The sequence below is a fragment of the Chlorocebus sabaeus genome, chromosome 26, assembly GCF_047675955.1.
Source record: "Chlorocebus sabaeus isolate Y175 chromosome 26, mChlSab1.0.hap1, whole genome shotgun sequence".
Classification (NCBI taxonomy): domain Eukaryota; kingdom Metazoa; phylum Chordata; class Mammalia; order Primates; family Cercopithecidae; genus Chlorocebus; species Chlorocebus sabaeus.
This window is the reverse complement of record NC_132929.1, coordinates 15,475,085-15,495,562: the sequence shown is the minus strand read 5'-3', so window position 1 is coordinate 15,495,562 and position 20,478 is coordinate 15,475,085. Positions and strand designations below refer to the sequence as shown.

The window sequence follows — 20,478 nt, the reverse complement described above, 5'->3', positions numbered from 1 at the left end:
GGGCAGAAGAGCCCTGGGGAAAACACTGATCATGAGGAGGGCAGGATGCTCAGATCAGCTTCCAGTAAGCATAGACTTTAATTTTGGGGAAAAGGAGTAACTAGTGGCAGGTGTTTTACGGAGTGTGGTGGAGGGAGCAAACCTCTTGAGTAATGCCACTGATGAAGACCTATTATTGAAAGAGAACACTGAGTATTTGCAGAGTTACAGAAATGGCAATAAGAATCTCCACAAGATGAACTAGCATTCCAGACCAGCACTGTCCAACAGAAACACAATGCAACCACATAAGTAATTTTATATCTTCTGCTAATCACATCAAAAAGGTAAAAAGAAGCAGGTGAAATTGTATTTAACTCACTATATTCAAATATCATTTTGACATGTAATTAATATAAACATTATTAATTGTATATTATATATATATATGAAATCCAGTGTGTTTTGTACACTTATAACACATCTTGATTTGGACTCAGCCACCTTTCAAGGTCTCCATTGCCCCATGTGGCTAGTGGCTATTAACAGAGCAGTTTCAGAGAAGAAAAAGGTGATTTATGTAGTACTCGGATACATTGGTTTATTTTTTTTTTTAAAGTAAACATTTCCCCAACATTCTAATTTTCTAGGGGTGTAGAAGAAACAGGCATTAGTAAGATTCTAGGAGAGTCTAAAAATAATGAAGAGAGAGGTCCCATAGTAGTGTCTAGCTGTGTGTTTTTAAAGTGAGTCTGACATGGGTTGTTAGATTTGATCTAAAAAATGAGGGCCAAGAAATGAAAATTGAAACAAAAGACTTACTGAAACCATATGTGTAATCTTGGAAAAGAAAGAATATGCTCAGTTTCACCTCTTGGACATATTGAGAAGTAGAGGTGTGTCTTTGTAGAATTATTCACAATGTCTCTCTCAAATGATGGAAATTTTCTTGTTTTATCATTTTTCTGTTACAGGCTTTTCCTTCCTTAAATTGGAAGTGATGAGAGAAGACAAATTTGGGGAGCACAGGGCAGAATGTCTGACTTCATTCTTATAGCTGCTGAGCTTGATGTCACCTCAGTTTGTATTTGATTCCTGAAGTTAGAATATTTCAGAAATCTTTCTTTGGGCACTATTTGCTAATGCAATTATTATTATTATTATTATTATTATTATTATTATTATTATTTTAAGTTTCAGTTATTTATTAATCAGTGTAATCTCCAATAGAGATTACAATAGGGATCTCCAACATGAGTTCATGCATTTGGAGGAGAAATATTTCCTGGTTAAGTGGAAAATTGTGCGGATGTGGCTTCTGGAAGACCTTCATTCTAAAGCAGCGTTATAGTGAAACATTTCATTTAGAAATCTGGACGTTCCTTCTTCAGTTTGCTGTAATCCACATTCACTGAGTAGAACTTGTATTGATCATTGGGACCCAGTTTGTTCCAGGGCTCTGGGTTGTTTCTGTCCCAACAAACATCTGGATTGAACAATGCCAGATGCAAGAGATACAGTGTTGCTCCAGTAGCTCCAGTTCCAATAAATACAAAGAGGGGGATCAAGCTCGGATTCTTCTTGGCCTGACCAAGGATCTGGCGGAGCATGTTTGTGGCAGAGGCCTCTGACTGGAAAGGAGAGAACCTGTCTAGCCACCAGGCCCTGAGCTAAGTAGTATCTGCCTGCAATTATTATTTATCCCAGTTCATTCCATGCATGAAGTATTCTGGAAGGGTTTTTAACTCTTCACATTCTTACTGGCCAACCAGTATCAAATACACGGAATGAGGTTTCAGGCTCTGCCTCCATTGAGGCGCTTCCCTCTGGGAAGCACTAGAGAATATTTTTAAAGAGTCTGTGTGGACACACAGCAAGTTTTAGTTTGTTTTTGTTTTTGTTTGGTATACCTAGAAACACACTTTGTGAATGTGAAGGGTTCTCTTGTGCCCAACTAGAAATAATCGCTGACTGCCTCTGAAGATAAGGATGGAGAATTTGTTGAAAGATTTCTCTTTAATTACAAAGTGGTTATGCAAATGTGATTATGGTTGAAATTTATTTTCATAGTGAAAATAGCTTTTGGGAACATTCAGGCAATCTAGAAAAATATAAAGAAGAAAAGAAAAATTATGCATGCAAGCATAGTTAACCCTTGGTCATTATCCTGTCTGTTTTCCCTATCCACATGTAACCCAAATGCTCACTTCCCCCCATCCCAACACACACACACACCCCTTCTCCCTCCTCCTTTCCTCTCTTCTTCAATCTCCTTCCCTCTCCTCCCCTTCCTTCCTCCTTTTTTGTCTTTTTGCAAACCAGGATCATATTTTACATAGGTTTTATAGCCTGCTTTTTACTTAACAATAAATGCATTATGGTACTATGTGAGTGTGTCTATTGAATGAGGCCTCTGTTCATTTCTAGTAATGTCCAATATTGTTATTATAAACCATGACGGAGTGAGCATTTGTTTAATCATTGTCTTAGGATGTAGTCTTAAGTGGAATTGCTGAGAGTGTGTGTGTAGGGTTTGGCTGTGTGTTGCCAAATTGTCCTCCAGTGAGGATGTGTAATTTATTCTTGCACTAAGAATATTCCAGAGTGCTATACCTACAGTGTATACAGTATGCTTTTTTTTTTTTTTTTGCCAGTCTCAGGGTTTAAAAATGATATAGCTGCTTTAATTTATTTTGTTTTGGTTACTAGCAAATTTGGACATATTTTCAATTGTTTATTGGCAGTTTGTGTTTCTTCTTTGGTGCATTGCCCATTTGTGTCTTTGTTCATTTTTGTATTTTATTAAGGTATTCTTTTCATTTTGTATTGGAAAGCTGTCTACATATTTAAAACATATGCTCTTTGTCACATATATTACAGATTTAACTACCTCTAAAGTGTTAATTTTATTTACTGTTCTACAATATTGAAAAGTTTTGCGAGGTGCTGTTTTTCTATCTTATTTTCATATGGAGTCATTTGTGAGAAATATGTGCTGGGTATTGCAACCTGCTTTTTGTTTGTTGAAGTAATCCATCAAAAGCATTTATATACTTTCATGTATAAGCCCTGCATCATCTCTAGAGTGTGTTTTGAGTAAGTAATGTCAATGAAATCACCATCTAATTATGTTCTTGCTAAAGTGCCAGCTATTACCTTTGAAGTTTGCTGCTAATCTCTTCTTAGCTTCATTGCTTAGTATCTAAGGTTTAGATAAGCAGTGACAATTAAAAACATAGAAGAATGTAATTTTTTTCTTGAGTGAGTCTACTTTTAATATTTGAATTGAATGTTAGCTAAGAAGTAGTAAACTCACTGTTTTAATTTTTATTTATCCTATCTCTACATTGTGTGCAGACACACATGATCAACATCAATAGCCTAAGATTATCCTTCAGAAAATTTTCCTAACAACTCAAACAATGTCCCATAGTCAGTGGGCTCCTAACAGCGTATTTTGATTTAAATGTCTGTTAAAAAGCAGGAATTTGCATAGTTTGGGAAGTCTACCCATTGTCATACTTCTGCATATGAAAGTAATACGGTAGTGTTAAATTTGTGAAAAATAGCAACATTAAATTTGTGTCTATAAGAATTTAAAATTAAGTAGGGGACACAAGACAAATAAATATAACTCGTGGAAGTACAGAAACAATAACTTAAAGGCTTTGAGGGGTAAAGTATGTAAAGTAGAATGTGATACTTTGGCAAGAAAGCTTTAGAGGCAGAGCTTGAGTTATCATTCAGAGAGAAGGGGCAGAGTGAGGCAAGCAGAAGAGGAACAGTTGGGTATTGGGTGTCACAGGGTATGGATGGGGATTAACAGCCATGGAGGGCCGGCTGGCGGAGAACACCAAAGGCAGTGATACAGCAAAGGCAATGACCAGAAGTGTATCTTGTTGTAGAGGTCAAGAACTAACCCCAGGTGGGCAGCTAGCACCTTTTCCAAATGGTGGGCATGGCATGGCTATTGCATGCAATTTAAGAAAATCGGTGAAATCCTGGCATATGCAAATGTTAGGGAAGTACAACCGACGTAAAAGCAAGACAGAGCTCTAAAACCCTGTTGTTCTATGATTGTGTTTGCTGGGAAAATGTAAACGCCACTGACAGCACATCTCTATTACAGATGTATGGGCAGATAAATGGGCTCAGAAAGAGATTATGTGATTGATTATGACCTTTCTATAGTACCTGACTTACATTAAGTATGTTTTTAATACATAAAACTAGTTGACCAAAAATGCCTTTAAAAATGAGTCATCATCATATGTATATATATCTTTTTTTTTTTTTTTTTTTTTAAGATGGAGTCTCACTGGCTGGAGTGCAGTGGCGTGATCTTGGCTCACTGCAACCTCCACGTCCCAGGTTTAAGTGTTTCTGGGATTAGAGGCACCCACCACCACACCCGGCTGATTTTTGTATTTTTAGTAGAGACAGCGTCCCCCATGTTGGCCAGGCTGGTCTCAAACTCCTTACCTCAAGTGATCCACCTGCCTTCACCTCCCAAAGTGCTGGGATTATAGGTGTGAGCCACCATGACCAGCCAAAAATGAGTCATAATATAGTTCAAACTTTGCACATAAATATGTATAAAGTCATGAACTTACATAGTGACTGAGGATTTTGCATATATAATTTGAGTCTTTTAAAAGTTTAAAAATTATTTTATAATGCTTGCTGGCTTTAACCATCTATTTTAAACCATATGTTCCCTTTAAACAAATTTCATAATTCTTAAAACTTTGATATTCTGATTTCTATATTCTTGATACTAAATTAGGAAATTCCTAGTGATAATTCATAGTAAATTAGTAAATGCAATTAGATTTCAAGGTCTCCATGGCTATGATGGTCACATACTAAAATCCTTGAATTAGAGTGACAAAAAAATAAAATAAATCACTTGGTATCATTTGCAGAGAATAATTGTTCCTTTATTTATATAGTGCATCATAGTTTGCAAAGTGCTTGTTTCTGCAGTTCTTAAATTTATTTGACAAATAATAGTTGAATATATTTGTAGGGTACAATGTGGACTTTTGATGTGTATATACATTGTAGAAAGATTAAATCAAGCTAATTAATATATATCCATCACTTCACCTCCTTATTTTTTTTGTGATGAAAATATTTACAATCTATTCTTCTGTGTTACTGCAGTTTTTGTTTCATCTTCGTGAAAACCTTGGAGGCAGGTGGCATAGCTATCACTACCTCTGTTGTTACAGATAAGGACACCAGACATAGGGCTTTGGTGACTTGTCCATAACCCACATCTGACTTCCAGGAGAGTTCTTTAAACACATACAGCCTCTATCACCATTATTTGATTACAACTCCTCAGTTAGATGATTCCCGAAAGCAGTTTTCTTGATTTTCTTCTCCTTCGTATATGGTGTTCTATTCTGGGCCTTAGTAGAGTTGATATTCAAATACAATATTTGAATGAATTATTTTACTGAGAAAGGTAATAATATAGTGCACCTTAAATAGATTGCTAAAATACTTAAATCTTACTCTGGCTGAGGTTTTGGAAAAATTAAATGTAGGGACAGTTCAACAACCATGGGTTCAGCTTGATTCCTTCGCAGAGGCTTAGTAGCAGTTAAGCACAGACAAATGCTTAACTTTGTCTATGGGCAGACAAATTTAAGACAGACAAATCTTTCAATTGGCCCATGATCATGGAGTGTGCCTCAGTCAGATAAATCTGCAAGGGCACAAAAAGTGGTTGCTTCAAATCACTTTTATACTGTTTTTGTGGCTTGTATACTTGACTGTTCAGGAGCTACCAGACCATAAAATCCAGCCAGTGAGAGCATTGGAAGTCACGGAGCTCAAAGGTTTATTACGTGGTGTGAAACTCTATTGTTTTGTGCGTGTGTTAAATAATTGCTGTCAGTGCAAGACTGTTAAAAACTCCCGGCTAGTAATAACATGAATGCACTTTATGGCTTCAAAAGGAGATAAAAGAAATTTCTTAGTCAGCACTTTGACGGCATCACAGCTAATGTCAGTTTTGTTATTGTGAGGACTTTACTTTTGGCAGATGCTCTCCCTTCTGGCAGCAGAGCGCTAATTACCATATAAATGAAGCTGGGAAGTGAGCGGAGGGCATGCAATCAGCCCCTTCTGCCTCATACCCAGGTTTCCAGGTTGCAGTGCCAGGCAGGCATAGCGTGGGCTGACGCCACGGAGAGGGCTCCACTCCCCTTCTCCCTTTCTTCCCCTTCACATCCATTAGAGGGACATTAAGCGGCTTAGCTGCTGTGCAAACACAAAGATCATTCTTTTTTCTTCTTTTCTTTTCTTTCTTTTTTTTTTAAACCTAGGGTCTTCTCTCTAATAGCATTCCAGGAATTAGCCTAATCCATCCTGCTTTAATTCATAGGCACTAATTATATTTCAGCATACATTCTTACACACTAAATTATAAGTATCCTTACTTTAATCAGTTGTAACTAGTCCTTAAATTGAGGGTTTAGTACTCTCCTTTTATCGGATAACAGGCTTTGCTGTGTTATGTGATGGGATTAAACTGTTTATTTAGGATGTAGAATTGAAGACGTGGATGATATGTTCGTTTTTTTCCTAAAGTGTATTTTCTTCAGCCAGAGTGTATTTCAGAACTTCATAATGACCTTTTAAAATTTGTAAAATGGTGTCTAATGCTTAGGTCCTTTTGGGATGTGAACTGACAAGCACAATTTGTAGAAACATAATTACAATGCAGGTGAATAATCGTTTATAGTTGCAAAGCATTTCACACATCAACTATTCTGTTTGGTATTTAAGTCGCCCTCCAGGTGGGTAACTGAAGGATGCCTGTGAGGTGGTCACTGAAGGTCACACAGTTGGCAGTGCAGCTGGTGTGGAGTACAAGTCTCATCTCCCTCTGGGGGCTCTTTCCTTCCACCTCACTCTGCTTATTGACTGGAGTTCCCTCTACGTTACAAAGCACCTAGTAAGATGATCTTTTCCTGTCAGCATTTCAATTTTTTTTTTTTAGACTTTGTGGAAAATAATCGTTTTGCAGCACTTAAAGAGAATTCCTTGCGGGCATTGCGTAAAATTTTACATTTTACTGACAGCACAAAAAGAGGAAATTGTTTTTTCTTTTTGGCAAGTAATTGCTAGTCTAGCTTTTAAAATTATCTGTCTATATAACTATTACTCACTATCTATCTATCTATCTATCTATCTATCTATCTATCTATCTATCTATCTATGTATCTATCTATCCATCCCCTCACAGGGCTTTAAGCCTCTTGAAAGAAGTGTAAAGAAGATAGACTGATGACTGCCCCCCCTGCTAACTGACACTTCAGAGAGGGTGAGAGAATTCACAGATAATTCTCTTTTCTGAGCTAGGAAAGAGTCAAATTAGTTGAGAGACTTCACTTTCAGTCCAGTACTTCCTCCAGCCCCATGAAAAAGAGTGTACCCATCAAAGAATCCCCTTCTGCCATCTTTATCTTAGCAGGATCTCTCTACTTTAATAGATGAGACTCTTTGGAAAGAACTTTAATTTGCTGAGGTCACAGACTCATCCCGGAGCCTAACTTCTTGAAGAACATTCCACCTTAGCAGTTTCAGGCAGGCCCACTAGGTCACTGTGCACTGTCCAGAGGTGACTGGCTGAGGGAAAGAAGGGGCTGAAATCTGCTGTGCTCCATTTGATGAATGGTGTTTGCTGGCACACCCCTTCTTCTTACACAAGAGGCTGCAGTCACTGGCCAAGTCTTGCTGTGGGGCAGCTGTCATCCGGGGCCACTGCCCTGTTGTGGCACTCAGAGTGGGAGCAGCTGCATCCCCATCTACCTAGTCACCAAAGACAGACACTTCACTTCTTTTTTTTTTCTTTTCTTTTCTAAATTGTGAGGAATGTCTAGGCACTTGCTCTTTAGGTGGACATGGAAAGTCACCCTTCTCTAAAGACTGGACTTAACCCTATTAATTATGCAAATATAATGCAAATGAGTAACCATGATTCTGGGAGAAGAGTGATAGGAAATGTTGGCGAGACAAAGTCTCACAGTGCTGACTGCCTGTATAGGGGCCAAGGAACTTCCTGGAGGAAAGGGAGTCCAACTGTAACCCCTGTCTCTTTTTTGGCTCAATTTTACTTGAACCTCTCTCATGGATTGATGTTGCTCCAGCAGAGGTCCCTTGGAAAGAAAGGACTCCAAGGGGCCCAAAGGGAAACTCACTATGGAGAAAGGAGAAGGTTGAACTGGCTAACATTAGGGTCTTTCTAGGCTCATGAGGGAGGGCTCGTGGCTGAGCCTGGGTTTCTGGCACAGCATTGATCCCTTGACAGTGTGTGTGAGTTAAGGTAAAGCAGCAGTTCCCTGGGATCCCAAGTATGAGGCATCACTGTCATCTTTGCAGGGATCTGGAACACCAGGGTTTGTGGCAGCAATGGACAAAAGTAATAACTCTGTGGTTTTACCAGGAGCTGCAGCACCTAGAAGTGTGGACTCGTCTTGGACTGATCAGGCTTTCTATTCTGTTTTGACATGGCATTTGGAATCAGGACAGACCTCAACATTTTTCAACAATTTGGGGTAGGGCTGGGGAGCAGCTTCAGGAGGGAGACACTGGAATTGCTGCTAATAACATAGACTAATGGGGTCTCAAAACCAATGAATTGGGAAAGAAGAGATTGGACTATATTTTTACCCCACAGTTATGAAGGGAGTCGTATCAGTGTATTCTTCCTCCGTAATGTCTTTCAAATCCTTTATCTCTGTCTTACCACATTAACTAATCCTTCTGCAACTAGTCTTTCCAGTCCATTTCCACACTGCTGCAAGAATGATCTTTCCAGAATGAAATATGATATGGCACTCCCCTGATTGACATTCTATAATGTCCCTATAACCTTTAAGATGAATCCAGATTTCCTGGCCGGCTGTACGCTTTTCAGCCCACCCCTGTGAACGACTTGCTGTTCCCTAACATACAAACCTTCTTTATGCCACTGAGTCTTTGCACGTGTTATTCTTCCCTGTTTTTCACTTTTTCGTTCTTAAAGGCTTATTCAAATATCCTCTCTTTTACGGTAGAAAAACTCCACTCCATGTCATCTGAATCCCAACATGGAAGCCTAATACGTGGGTACTGGCCTTCTTCCTAAAAGGCTGGTTTTGAATGAGTGATTTTCAGCATGAGAAACGAATGATTCAAGAAAACCCACATCAGAAGAAGAAAGGTAGAAATAAAATGGCAATGGACTCAAATGATTCTCCATTTGCTGCTTTTTCCTTTTGAGGACTTCAGTGATTTATGCTGTTTGTGTGGGCATTTAGATAACTAATCTTAACTATTATTATAAATATAGTAATTGGATTAAGTATGTATGATATTGTGATATAATAAGAAAGATTTATTTAGTCTTTGTCCCCAGTTCCTGGCACACAGCTCCTAAAACCTTTGTAATATCCTGAGTGAGAGGGGTGATAGGAGCAACTTTTGTTACAATAGTTGGTCTTGGTCTTCGTTTCCTGACACGAGACTTTCTAAGACCCTTGGACTCTCTGGAGGGAAAAGAGTGTCTTGTTTGCTAATGAGATAACTGGTGACTCGAGGCTCCTAGATAGTTTCAGGATGAAGGCTGGTCACTGGAAAGACCAAAGCGTGATTAGAAGGTTGGAACTTTCAGTCCACCCTAGATGTCCAGGGAGGGGAGAGGGTCTGGAGATTAAGCTCATCACCAATGACCAAAAAATTAATCAATCATGCCTATATAATGAAGCTTTCATAAACACCCCTAAATCATGGGTTTTGGAGAGCTTTTGGGTTGGTATACATGTAGAGGTGCTGGAAGGGTGGTGTGCACAGAGAAGACAATGACATTCTGTGTTCCTTCCACGTACATTTCCCTATGCATCTCTTCTGTTTGGCTGTTCCTCAGTAGTATCTTTTATAGTAAAGCAGTAATAGTAAGTTAACTATTTTCCGGAGTTCTGGGAGTCATTCTAGTTGTTGAACCTGAAGAGTGGATCATGGGAACCCCTGATTTATAATTGGTCAGTCAGAGAGTCCAGGTCAGAGAGGCCTGGGATGTGTCTAATTGACATCTTCATATGTCAAATAACTCATCCAAACTATTAACGCCACTGAAAATTCTTGGTGAAACAGACCTCTAGAAAATACACTTCCCCATTTTTAAATTGTTCTTAGTAATTCACTAAAATTTAGCCTATGAAAATTTTTCCAGTGGTGGGCTCTACTTAGCAGGCACAAAACTGGAGAAGGACACCACCTCACCCACAGGTGTTAGGCAAAGGGATTGGGTGCTGGGTCAGAGCCACATGAAGTAGGGTTTTAGAGGGCATAGGCATGTATGTATTTGGAACATGGAACAGAGCTGTGCTTCTGCATAGGACTTAGAATCTGGAATAAAAATAGATATTTTTATTATTATAAAAAAATAATAATATAATATAAAAATAATATACTCTGCAGTCCTATACCTTTGCTACTCAGTTTTAAAAGTTTGTGACTTTCTAGAAATCATAGTACAGATGGTCCCTGACTTATGATGTTCAATTTAATGATTTTTCAAATTTATGATGGTGCAAAAGCCATATGCATTCAGTAGAAACCATACTCGAATACCTATACCAACATTCTTTTGTTCACTTTAGGTACAGCATTCCAGAAATTACATGAGATATTCAACACTTTATTATAAAATAGGCTTTGTGTTAGATGATTTTTCCCAACTGTAGGCTAATATAAGTGTTCTGAGCATGTTTAAGGTAGGCTGGACTAAACTATGATATTCAGTAGGTTAGGTGATTAAATAAATGGATTTTTGGCTTACTGTATTTTCAACTTACAATGGGTTTATCAGGATGTAAGCCCATTGTAAGTTGAGGAACATCTGTATTCTGATCATTATCATCGCCCTGAACTTGTGGTTTCTTTTAGGTATGTGTTTTGTGAATGCATATGATTGCATCGACTGGTCTGATTTCTCAGCAGAGATTAGTCTGTCTACTTCTATTTTGTATTCAGAGACATTACCTATAAGCAGAGTTGGTAGCTTCCTACCAATATAGTCCCATGATGCTTGGCAGGCCCCTTAGCCTAATAATACGTCTCTCTTCTGATTCCTAGTGCTTGAAGTTCTTTAGCTTGGTTTGGTTCCAAATTTTGGGAGTTAGAGATTCCTTTAAGAATCTCATTAAGGCTGTGAACCTCTTTACTGGAAAAATGCTCATATAGATGTACATAAAAACGTGTTCTTGAACTCTAAAATTAAGAACTCCTGTGTTAGGTAGAGGTAAAGCCTTTTCACAATTAAAGAAGAGGCTTAAAATGTAAATCAGGCAAGGCAAGAGGATACATTCATTAAACAAGCATTGATTAAGGGCTTACTGTGTTTGTAAACACATAGGTAGGTTTTGGGCATACAGATTAAGACCTGGTCTTCTTTCTTGACAAACTTTTAGCTTGGTAGAGGAGGCCCTCATGTAGACAGAGAGTAACAATGTGAGGTATTCAGGCCTGAAAAAGAGGCGGATATGAAGTGCCAGGGAACCACATGGGAGGTAGGGACCAACTCTGCAAGTGACTGGCATGTTTACCTTAGAATGGGAATGGCTGATTCTAGACCCTTGCCTCAGTCAATTTAGAAAGGTGAAAGACGGGTGCAGTGGCTCATACCTGTAATCCCAGCACTTTGGGAGGCTGAGGTGGGTGGATCACCTGAGGGCAGGAGTTCGAGACCAGCCTGGCCAACATGGTGAAACCCCATCTCTATTAAAAATATAAAGTTAGTTGGGTGTGGTGATGCATGCCTGTAATCCCAGCTACTTGGGAGGCTGAGGCAGAATTGCTTGAACCCAGGAGGCGGAGGTTGCAGTGAGCCAAGATCGTGCCATTGTGCTCCAGCCTGGGCAAGGAGAGCAAAACTTCATCTCAGAAAAAAAAAAAAAAAAAAAAAAAAAAAGTAAAAAAAAATAAAGGAAAGAAAGAAAGGTGAAAGGGCATTGGGTGTGTCAAAAGCAAGAATGTTATTGAGTGAGAAGCTACAAAGCAGGGAAGGACACAGACTGGAGAAAAAAGGAGAGATTGAGGTTGCCAAGGAGAAACCGCACATTTAAAAAGTTTACTTGGGACCCTGCCATTTGTAGCTACCTGAAACAGGGGTAGTATTTTGCAAATAGATACAGACAAGTTGGCAGAACTGTCTGCCCTGTGCCCCTGCCAACAACAAACAAAACATAAAACATAATTCCAAATAAGCAAAATGCCCATTACTCAGACTTTCCCTTTGAATCTAATAATGTCACCCAGTCTTGGGAAATTTGCTAATTGTTTGTTGATCCTACAAGGTCATAATCTAGACTTGTTTTAAAAAATCTTCTAAAACTTCAGTGTATTTATGTGAAAGGTGTGAAGAAATGGTATATACATTCTACCCAGTCTGCAGGATTACTTGACACTTGCCATCATAGGCTGGGACTCGAGAAATATTAGAGCCCACCATTTGTTTTTTCAGTTAGGCACAGCCTTTGCTCACAGGGCTTTTACAATTGTTTTAATTCAGTTACACATATAGTTGAAGCTACTATACCAGACCAAGTTCCATAAGATGAGCAGTCTCTAGAGTCATTTTGGTGAGTCCTTTTGTGTTTATTTATAAGTAAAGAAGTTTAATTCAGTTAATGGCCTTTGTCAAAGCATTTTGAAGACAGTGGCACTTTGTATGGAAGATGTCATTCTCAAATAACCACCTTCTATGGGAAGGGGCAGAATAGACTCCTGTTATGTACATTTAGAAGATATTTGTGATAAAAAGAATGAAAACAAATTTATCTCAGTTCTACGTTGTAATATTGGAACAATGCATTGCCAAGGGGCGATAAAGTCAGAATACCAATTTATATTGACAGTTTGGTGAGATATTCTTCTGTGATTATATACCAAAGCATTATATGTAGAAGTTAATGGGAAAAGTTTTTAATTAAAAATATATTTTCTAATTTATTTATTTAGTTTTTGTTAAAGTGAGGCACCTGTGTTTTGAATTTTATACTGCTAGTACTTTGGGAAGACCATAGTAGAGGTGGAAATAAGGTTTTGAGATGAAGCAGTGTGAAGGTGCCACCTAGTGGTCGCATGATCACGTCTGTGTTCTCTTTCTTGCCAGTGGAAATTGGATACCGGTGGTGGGTTTCCTAGAGAATCCCCTTATAGGTGGTGAATTCGGTTAGCATACTGTTGTCCTTGATAGGATAAAGTTTTTACTTTTACTTTGTGGTCACTGAAATTATCCTCCTCCAAATTTGTTATTTGAAATTAGTTTTGTTAACTGGACAGCTCTTGTTACCCTTTTTGCTATTTTGAGCTAATTATGTCAGCAAAAACTTGGGTTAAATGTAAAAATTATAGTATAGTTATAGTTTCTCATTCCATTGGAATGGTCTGGCATGTCACATACAGAGAACATGCAGAATGTCTGGAGTGTACCGTGGGACACAGCTAAAGCCTGGGCGCTGGCCGGCTGCGGTGAGGTCTCATTAAAGGCCGTTCTTGTTGTTTTAGGATTAACCTCTCTCTAGTAGAATGCTGTAGAAGAAAAAAGATCAATGGAAAAACTCATCTTTTATAAAAAAAATTTGTTTTCAGATGAGATATGTTCAGTAAGCACATACCTCATTAGAGAGATGACTGTGGATGACTGACTACAGTCATTTCTTTTCTTTACACTTAAGCCACATGTAACCCAGAATTGAAACAAATACTCGTCTTGAGGTTTTCCACAACAATTAGTGATAGAGATCTTAAGAAGGACCAGAATTCCTGGAGGACGTTGTATATTTTATCTTCTCAGTGCAAGACATCTTTGAGGTTTCCTTGGCCATCAAAGGCTTTCTATGTGTGTGTGTTGGGAGTGGCGGGGGGATTTATAGGAAAGTACTTTCACTGAGATATAATTTTCCCCAGGAGGATTTTTACTTTGCTAGTGTTGTTTTGGTATCTATTTTGGGCAATATTTACATTAAAAACTTAACATCTGGTGAGTACTAACATCTTATCTTTATCGCACATGAACAATTTTTTTTTTTTTGTCATGGAAATCCTCATGGTGGAATTAACTAAAACATTATAGAAAGTTCAGGAGGGTTCTTCAGAACAACACAGACTTTAGCTAAAAACTTTCCCTAAAGATGCTCTTGGAATTTGCAAATACAGCCCAGATAGCACACCAGCCATTTAGATTTTAAAGTGCGTGCTGCATACCCATCATTGTCCTAGGTGGACACTGCTGAGAAAAATACACAAAATAGTGTGATTTGTAGGAGTCTGGGTTCTCAGGGTCCTCAAAAGAGGCAGTACCGAGGCAAGTATGGAGCCAAATTGCCTGTGTTTGAGTCCTTGCTCCGCCCTGGACTAGCAATGTGACCTTGGAGAAGTTATTTGACCCTCTATGCCCCAGTTTCTTCATCTGGGGGAGGGGATACTAATAACTAACTTTGTAGCGTTGGGTGGAAAGCACTTAGAACAGTGCCAGGATATATGGCAGGAACTCCATCAATACATGTCAGCTATTTCCATCCTAACCACATGGTAAAGCCCAGGCACCACACACAAGAGTGCAGTCCAACGCTGTATTTGACTGAGTAAGAAATGTTAAGGCCACCTACTAGAGGAGTTCATAAAAGAGAAACCAGTGTAGGCTGGGGTATTTTGGAAGAGAGGGAATAGGGACTAGATCTGGAATTTGACATTCTAAAATAAAATTTACTTTTAAACCAGCCTTCTCTGTTTGGTTTTCAATTAAGGAGATCAATTCATTATGATTCTTGGTGCTATTTCCTTCTGTAGGTTGAGGACAAAGAGTAAGCTTTCCCTTGGTGCATCATTCACTTTTTATTCATTGAGCAGCTATTTATGGACTGTGTGCTCTATGCCAAGCATTGAGTTTGAGTGAGTGAATGAGACAGGCAAGAATCACAGCTGTGGTGTCTGTTCTCCAGCCTTTTAATAATGTTCCCCATGTGCCTCAGTGACCTTTCCAGATTCCTCATATTTGGTTTATTTTAAATTTTATTTTTAACAACCGTTTATGATGAAAAATTTCAGACACACGTGTGTCTGTTCCTTTGCCAGTACCACACTGTCTTCATTGCTGTAGCTTTATATTAAATTTTAAAATCAGCTCATATGATTTTTCCAACCTCATTTTTCCTTTATCAAAATTGTTCTGGTTATTCTAGTTCTTCTGTCTTTTCATATAAATTTTAGAATCAGCTTGTCTGTACCTACAGGAAATCATGCTGGGATTTTGATTGGGATTGCATCAGTTTATAGATCAGTTTGGTGAGAACGGATAGCTTTATGATGTCGAATCGTCCAATTCATCAAAATGGTATGCCTCTCTATTTATTTAGTCTTCTTTCATTTCTTTCAGCAGCATTTTGTCATCTTCAGCTTATAGATCCTGTATGTGCTTTTTGAGACCTGTACTTAAGTATAAATTGTAACACTGTAAGTGGTATTTTTTCTTGGTTTCTAATATGTGTGTTTTTTCTTTTGGTTTCTGTGTATACAAGAAGAGTATATATAGAAAAATGGTTAATTTTTGTGCTGAACTTTATCCTGTGAACTTGCTAAAATCACTTACTAGTTCTAGAAATGATTTTCCCCTTGATTCCTTGGGATTTTCTCCATAGCCAGTCATGTTGTCTGTGAATAGGAACAACTTTATTTTAAATCTGCATGCCTTTTATTTCTTTTCCTTGATTTTTTTTCTTGCATTGGCTAGAACTTTTAGTACAATGTCAAGTAGGTGTGGTGGGAGTGGACATTTTTGCCTTGTTTCTGGTCTTGGGGGAAAGCATTCAATCTTTCACCATTAAGTATTATGTTAGACGTAGGTGTTATCAGAATGAAGAAGGTCCCTTCCATTCCTAATTTGCTGAGAGTTTTTTTTTTTTTAATCATGAATGTATGTTGAATTTTGACAAATGCTTTTCTGCATTGATTGATGATGACTTTTTTTCCATTTAATCTGCTAATCTGGTGGATTACATCGGTTGTCTTTTGAATACCCAACCAATCTTGCATTCCCATGACAAAGCCCACTTGGTCATGGTTTATATCAAGTTTTGAAGTTCCAGCTGGAAATCTCTAGTAAGGGACCAGCCAGCAGAGAACAAGTAGGCTTGTGTTTGGACCAATGTTTTGGAAACAGTTGGTCATTGGGCTAGTGACCACCCTGTTAACTTCTGCTGACCTGTTTTCCAAGAACCCACCTGGTACCAACATGCCTTTACTGCCAGTGTATTTTGCTTCTACTCTTCTTTTAACTTATATTTATTGTTATCCTCTTTCTTTTTCTGTACTGAACCAGGAACTTCCATCAACTGGAATCATTTCTGGGCATCCTCGTCTTCCATTTGTGTTTTAATTTATAGCAAGAGAGTTTGGGAATAAATTGTATTTTAAGAAACAAACATTTATTTAAATATAAACACATGTGATTTGAGTATTAAAATTTAAATGCTATTAAATAATAGTTTTTGCAATTTTTGTCATTTCATGAGGCAAGAAAAGAAAACATATGGGTGTCTTGTTATATGTAGTCTTATAAGATCTGATTTTAAATTGCAATTTATTTTAGAAGGTAATGGAAACAAACCAGAGTAATGTAGATGTTTGCTTGTGGTTAACATAATTTGCCTGCCTCCTCAGAGGCTAAATTCCAAGGAATTTTGTTTTCTGTATTCTTAAGTCTAGAGACACAATGGTCCAGAGATCCCCGTGAAAGGGAGCCCTCATCCGGGGCACCCCAGCTTGCACAGTCACCCCTCACCCCTTCCTGGGGAGCAGTGAGAATGCCATGGGCTGTGCCTGCACTGAGAGTGCTGCTTTTCTGTGAAAACACAGTCAAGTACACCTGATGGGTCTTAGTTCCCAAGCAGTGTTAAAAGCAAATGTGTGGGGTTTTATATTTCCAGCTGCGTTTTTTTTTTCAAAGTAAAATATGTAAGTTTTGGTTTGCAGCAGGCCACATTTCTTCTAATAAAAACAGTTAGAATAAAATGTGTTTTATAAGCATATAAAAGTGTCAGTCCATAATGATTTTAGTGCTGCATATTTAAAAATGGTCAGTAATATTTAAGATATTAGTATCTGCAAAGGAAGTGAATTATGGAAAGTAAATTACAATATATCATTTATATAAAGGAGAAGGTGGTTGGAAGCTTGTCCAGGAACTATATTGAGACCATTTTATTTGCATTTCTATATAATATTCATGCCTTTGGGCTTTCAGTTAAATTTTGGCCCCTAAATTATTAAACTTTTATACTTGCAACTGGGCCCCAACATTAACAAAAAATCCTGTTTGTGTTTGGATACACAATTCATTTTGTGAAAAAGCACCTTCATTCTGTGGACTCATTAGAGAAAGCATCTCAGTAGGTCCTGGTGCCAAAATCAGTTGTGCTTCCTTCTGAACCATTCACTTCCTATTATCTGATGGACACTCTGAGCTCCTTTTTGCCTTGTCTGCTAGGAAGCTTAGAGAAAATATTTCAGTGAATCTGTAACAAAGGCTACAGAACCTTAGCCCATGTGTTTTGCACGCTGTACATCTGGAATCATTTTCATCTTATTTCTTTCACCTTTACTTTCCTTTTTGCTTTCAATTTTTTTCACTTAACTCTCCTCCTGTGTTGTACTGTAGTTGTTATAAGCTGCTTTAAATCCTCATTGGAATAATATAGTTAGAAATAGATTTTGATATTGATTTTGAAATTGATATGTTTCCTTTATTATTTTATCTCTATAATTACATTTCTCTAGCACTTTGACACTTTTTATTGTAACTTACAATTGCATTCTCGTAAATAATAAAATTCCAAGCAGGAAAATTTCTGATACCCATTATGACATGTTTTAAAAAATCCTTATTGTCTTTTTAGATGATAAAAGTAATACTGGATGATTATAAAAATTTCAAACTTTATAAAAATATGTAATGTAGAAAATAAAGGTCCTCCATAATCTCCTCCTGCTAACAACAACAACAACAAAAAAACAAAAACCCAAAGCCAAAAAACTGTAAACCATTTGGTGTATAGCTTTATGGCATGACTTTTAAGTTGCACTGTATTGGAGTGGCAGTGGGAATGATTTTCTTTTTCCTCTGTGAATCTTGCTATATAACTCTTCATTTCTGTGCTGTGATGTGATTTTTTTTTCATTCTTCACAGTCCTGAAGATATGCCAGTTAAATCTGGGGGACATAAAACTCAACGTTCTTGGAATGCTTTGTAGGAGGGGATCGTGGCTGCTCTCCATCCCAGGCAAATGGAATTTATCGTGTATGTGGTTGTGGCTCGCAGCCTGACCATGGCATCGGCATCAGATAGGCCTATGTTCAGACCCTAGGAGCTCAATGACTCTGAGAAAGTTATCTTTTCTCCTTATGAAGAAAAGATAGGAATAATTGCTTGAAACTGTTACTGTCTTGAGCAAATGAGAGAGTTTATATAAAGCACTTAACACAGTGTCTGGTATGTAGTAAATGCCAAATAAATGTTAGCTATTGTATTATTTTGACTAATAATTGTTATTTATAGAGAAAACCCAAGTAATCATGGTGCAAACAAGATAGATATTTATTTACCTACTATCTACATGGCTAGAATGAAGGTCCAGGCCTGACTGTGGTTCTTCAGTTACCAAGGACCCAGGCTCCTTGTACCTTGATGCTCATGTATCTACTATTTCATGACCTAAGATGGCTCTGACCATTTCAATCAGATTCTAACCAGGGCAAAGATCATGACAGAAGTTGTGTGTAATATGTATACTCACATCCCATTGGCCAAATCTTAGTCATATGACCATACCCAGCAGCAAGGGAGGCTGGGAAATGAGTCTTGAGTTAAGTGACTGTATGGGCAACTAGAAATTATGATACCATGTCAAAAGAGAACAGACATTGGGAGGCAGCTCACAGTCCCTGCCACCTCATCTGTAGCATTGTCTGTCAGATGCTCTGAATAAATACATTTTCTTTAAGAACTGGTTCCTGCTCTATTATCTATGCATTTATCAGATACTTTTGTAAACTTGTTTATATTCTCATCTTTTATTAGTTTTTGAGATAGTGATTGCTGGATGTTTATTAATAGAATCTTTTTTTCTTACATTACTTTTTATTTTTTTTGAGACAGAGTCTCTCTATGCTTTAAGATCTCCCCACAGACTAGAATTTCAGGCCTATTCTTCCCCAGTTCTATCACTGCATGTTTTAAGAGGTGCACTTTCATTCCTCAAATTAGTTAAGTACTGTGGGAGCTTGCTCAAGAGTTCACTACTTCACATTAATGTTGTATATAGACTTCAGTTACATGATTATAAACATTCAGATGAATGCTAAGTTTCAGACTTGAAAAAGCTGAAGGCTTATAGTCTGTAAAGAATATATTTGGTACCTTGTGGCTGTTTCAAATAGTAATGTTAAAATTTGTGTCTGTGACAAGTGGAAAATTATGTAGCTAGGGAGATGCATATGATGACGTTGTTTGTGATAATGTTGGTTTCCCCCCTTAATCAATTCACACTTTTTTTGGCATTGAATAATCATTAAAATGCTTTAGCATAAATATTCCTGTCAGTAACTGCAATATTCTTGCATATAGTAGTAAATTCTCCTGTTTGATCGGGTTATCTTTACATGAGGATTTTTGTTTTTGGTTTGATTTTGTTTTCAGACACAGGGTTTCATTCTGTTGCCTAGGCCAGAGTGCAGTGGCCTGATCATAGCTCACTGTAACCTCAAGCTCCTTGGCTCAAACGATCTTCCCACCTCAGCCTCCCAAAATGCTGAGATGACAGGCATGAGCCACCATGCCTGGCCCAGAACTCTTATTTTTAAGTTACATTCCAAGGTTGTCTCAGCTGAATAGTAGCTGAGCCTATGACCAGAATTTGGGTATTATTTCTCTTCACCTGTCAGTTTGCCAGGGCAACAGGTCAGACAAATGTACAAGGCCTTGCAGTATTTGTCCTGATCTCTTTGGCTTCCAAAGCTATATTTTACGATATTCAGGGTTCCTTGTTCCTTAGCCATTAGCATTTCTGGACTTCTTGACTACTGTAATAATTGTTCTGAACCATTCTCCATCTTTCTTAAAAGTTTAATGTAGGTTATCTGAGAATAGAACTTCCTAAGATTTCAGAAAAGGCAATTTAGCTTGTTTTAATTAACAAAGATAAAAACTGATTCAAAGACGCTAAAGAGTTTAGTAAATTCTGCTGAAGAATGAGCCTGTGCGTGTGGATAGCTGAACACTCAGGCAAGATCCATTCTTGCTTTTAAACTCTGCTTTGAGACCTTTGTGGTAGAGACTTTCCCTGGATTGAAGAAAAAAAGATAATGACAATAACAAAACAATGCCCAAATAATTAAAAAACCTAAAATCCTTTTGCTGGCCTATCAGCTAATCAATTCTCCAC

General features: G+C 37.9%; 2 protein-coding genes across 3 annotated transcripts in view; one reads left to right on the top strand and one right to left on the bottom strand.

The window, feature by feature from the left end:
* The window catches only part of FSIP1 (fibrous sheath interacting protein 1), a 193,451-nt gene that overhangs the window by 86,540 nt on the left and 86,433 nt on the right, over positions 1-20,478 (top strand). The window lies entirely within an intron of this gene.
* On the bottom strand, positions 1,187-1,589 carry LOC119628013 (cytochrome c oxidase subunit NDUFA4). The gene has a single exon (XM_038009828.2). It carries the CDS (start codon positions 1,587-1,589, stop codon positions 1,344-1,346), a length of 246 nt encoding a protein of 81 aa, XP_037865756.1. The 3' UTR covers positions 1,187-1,343.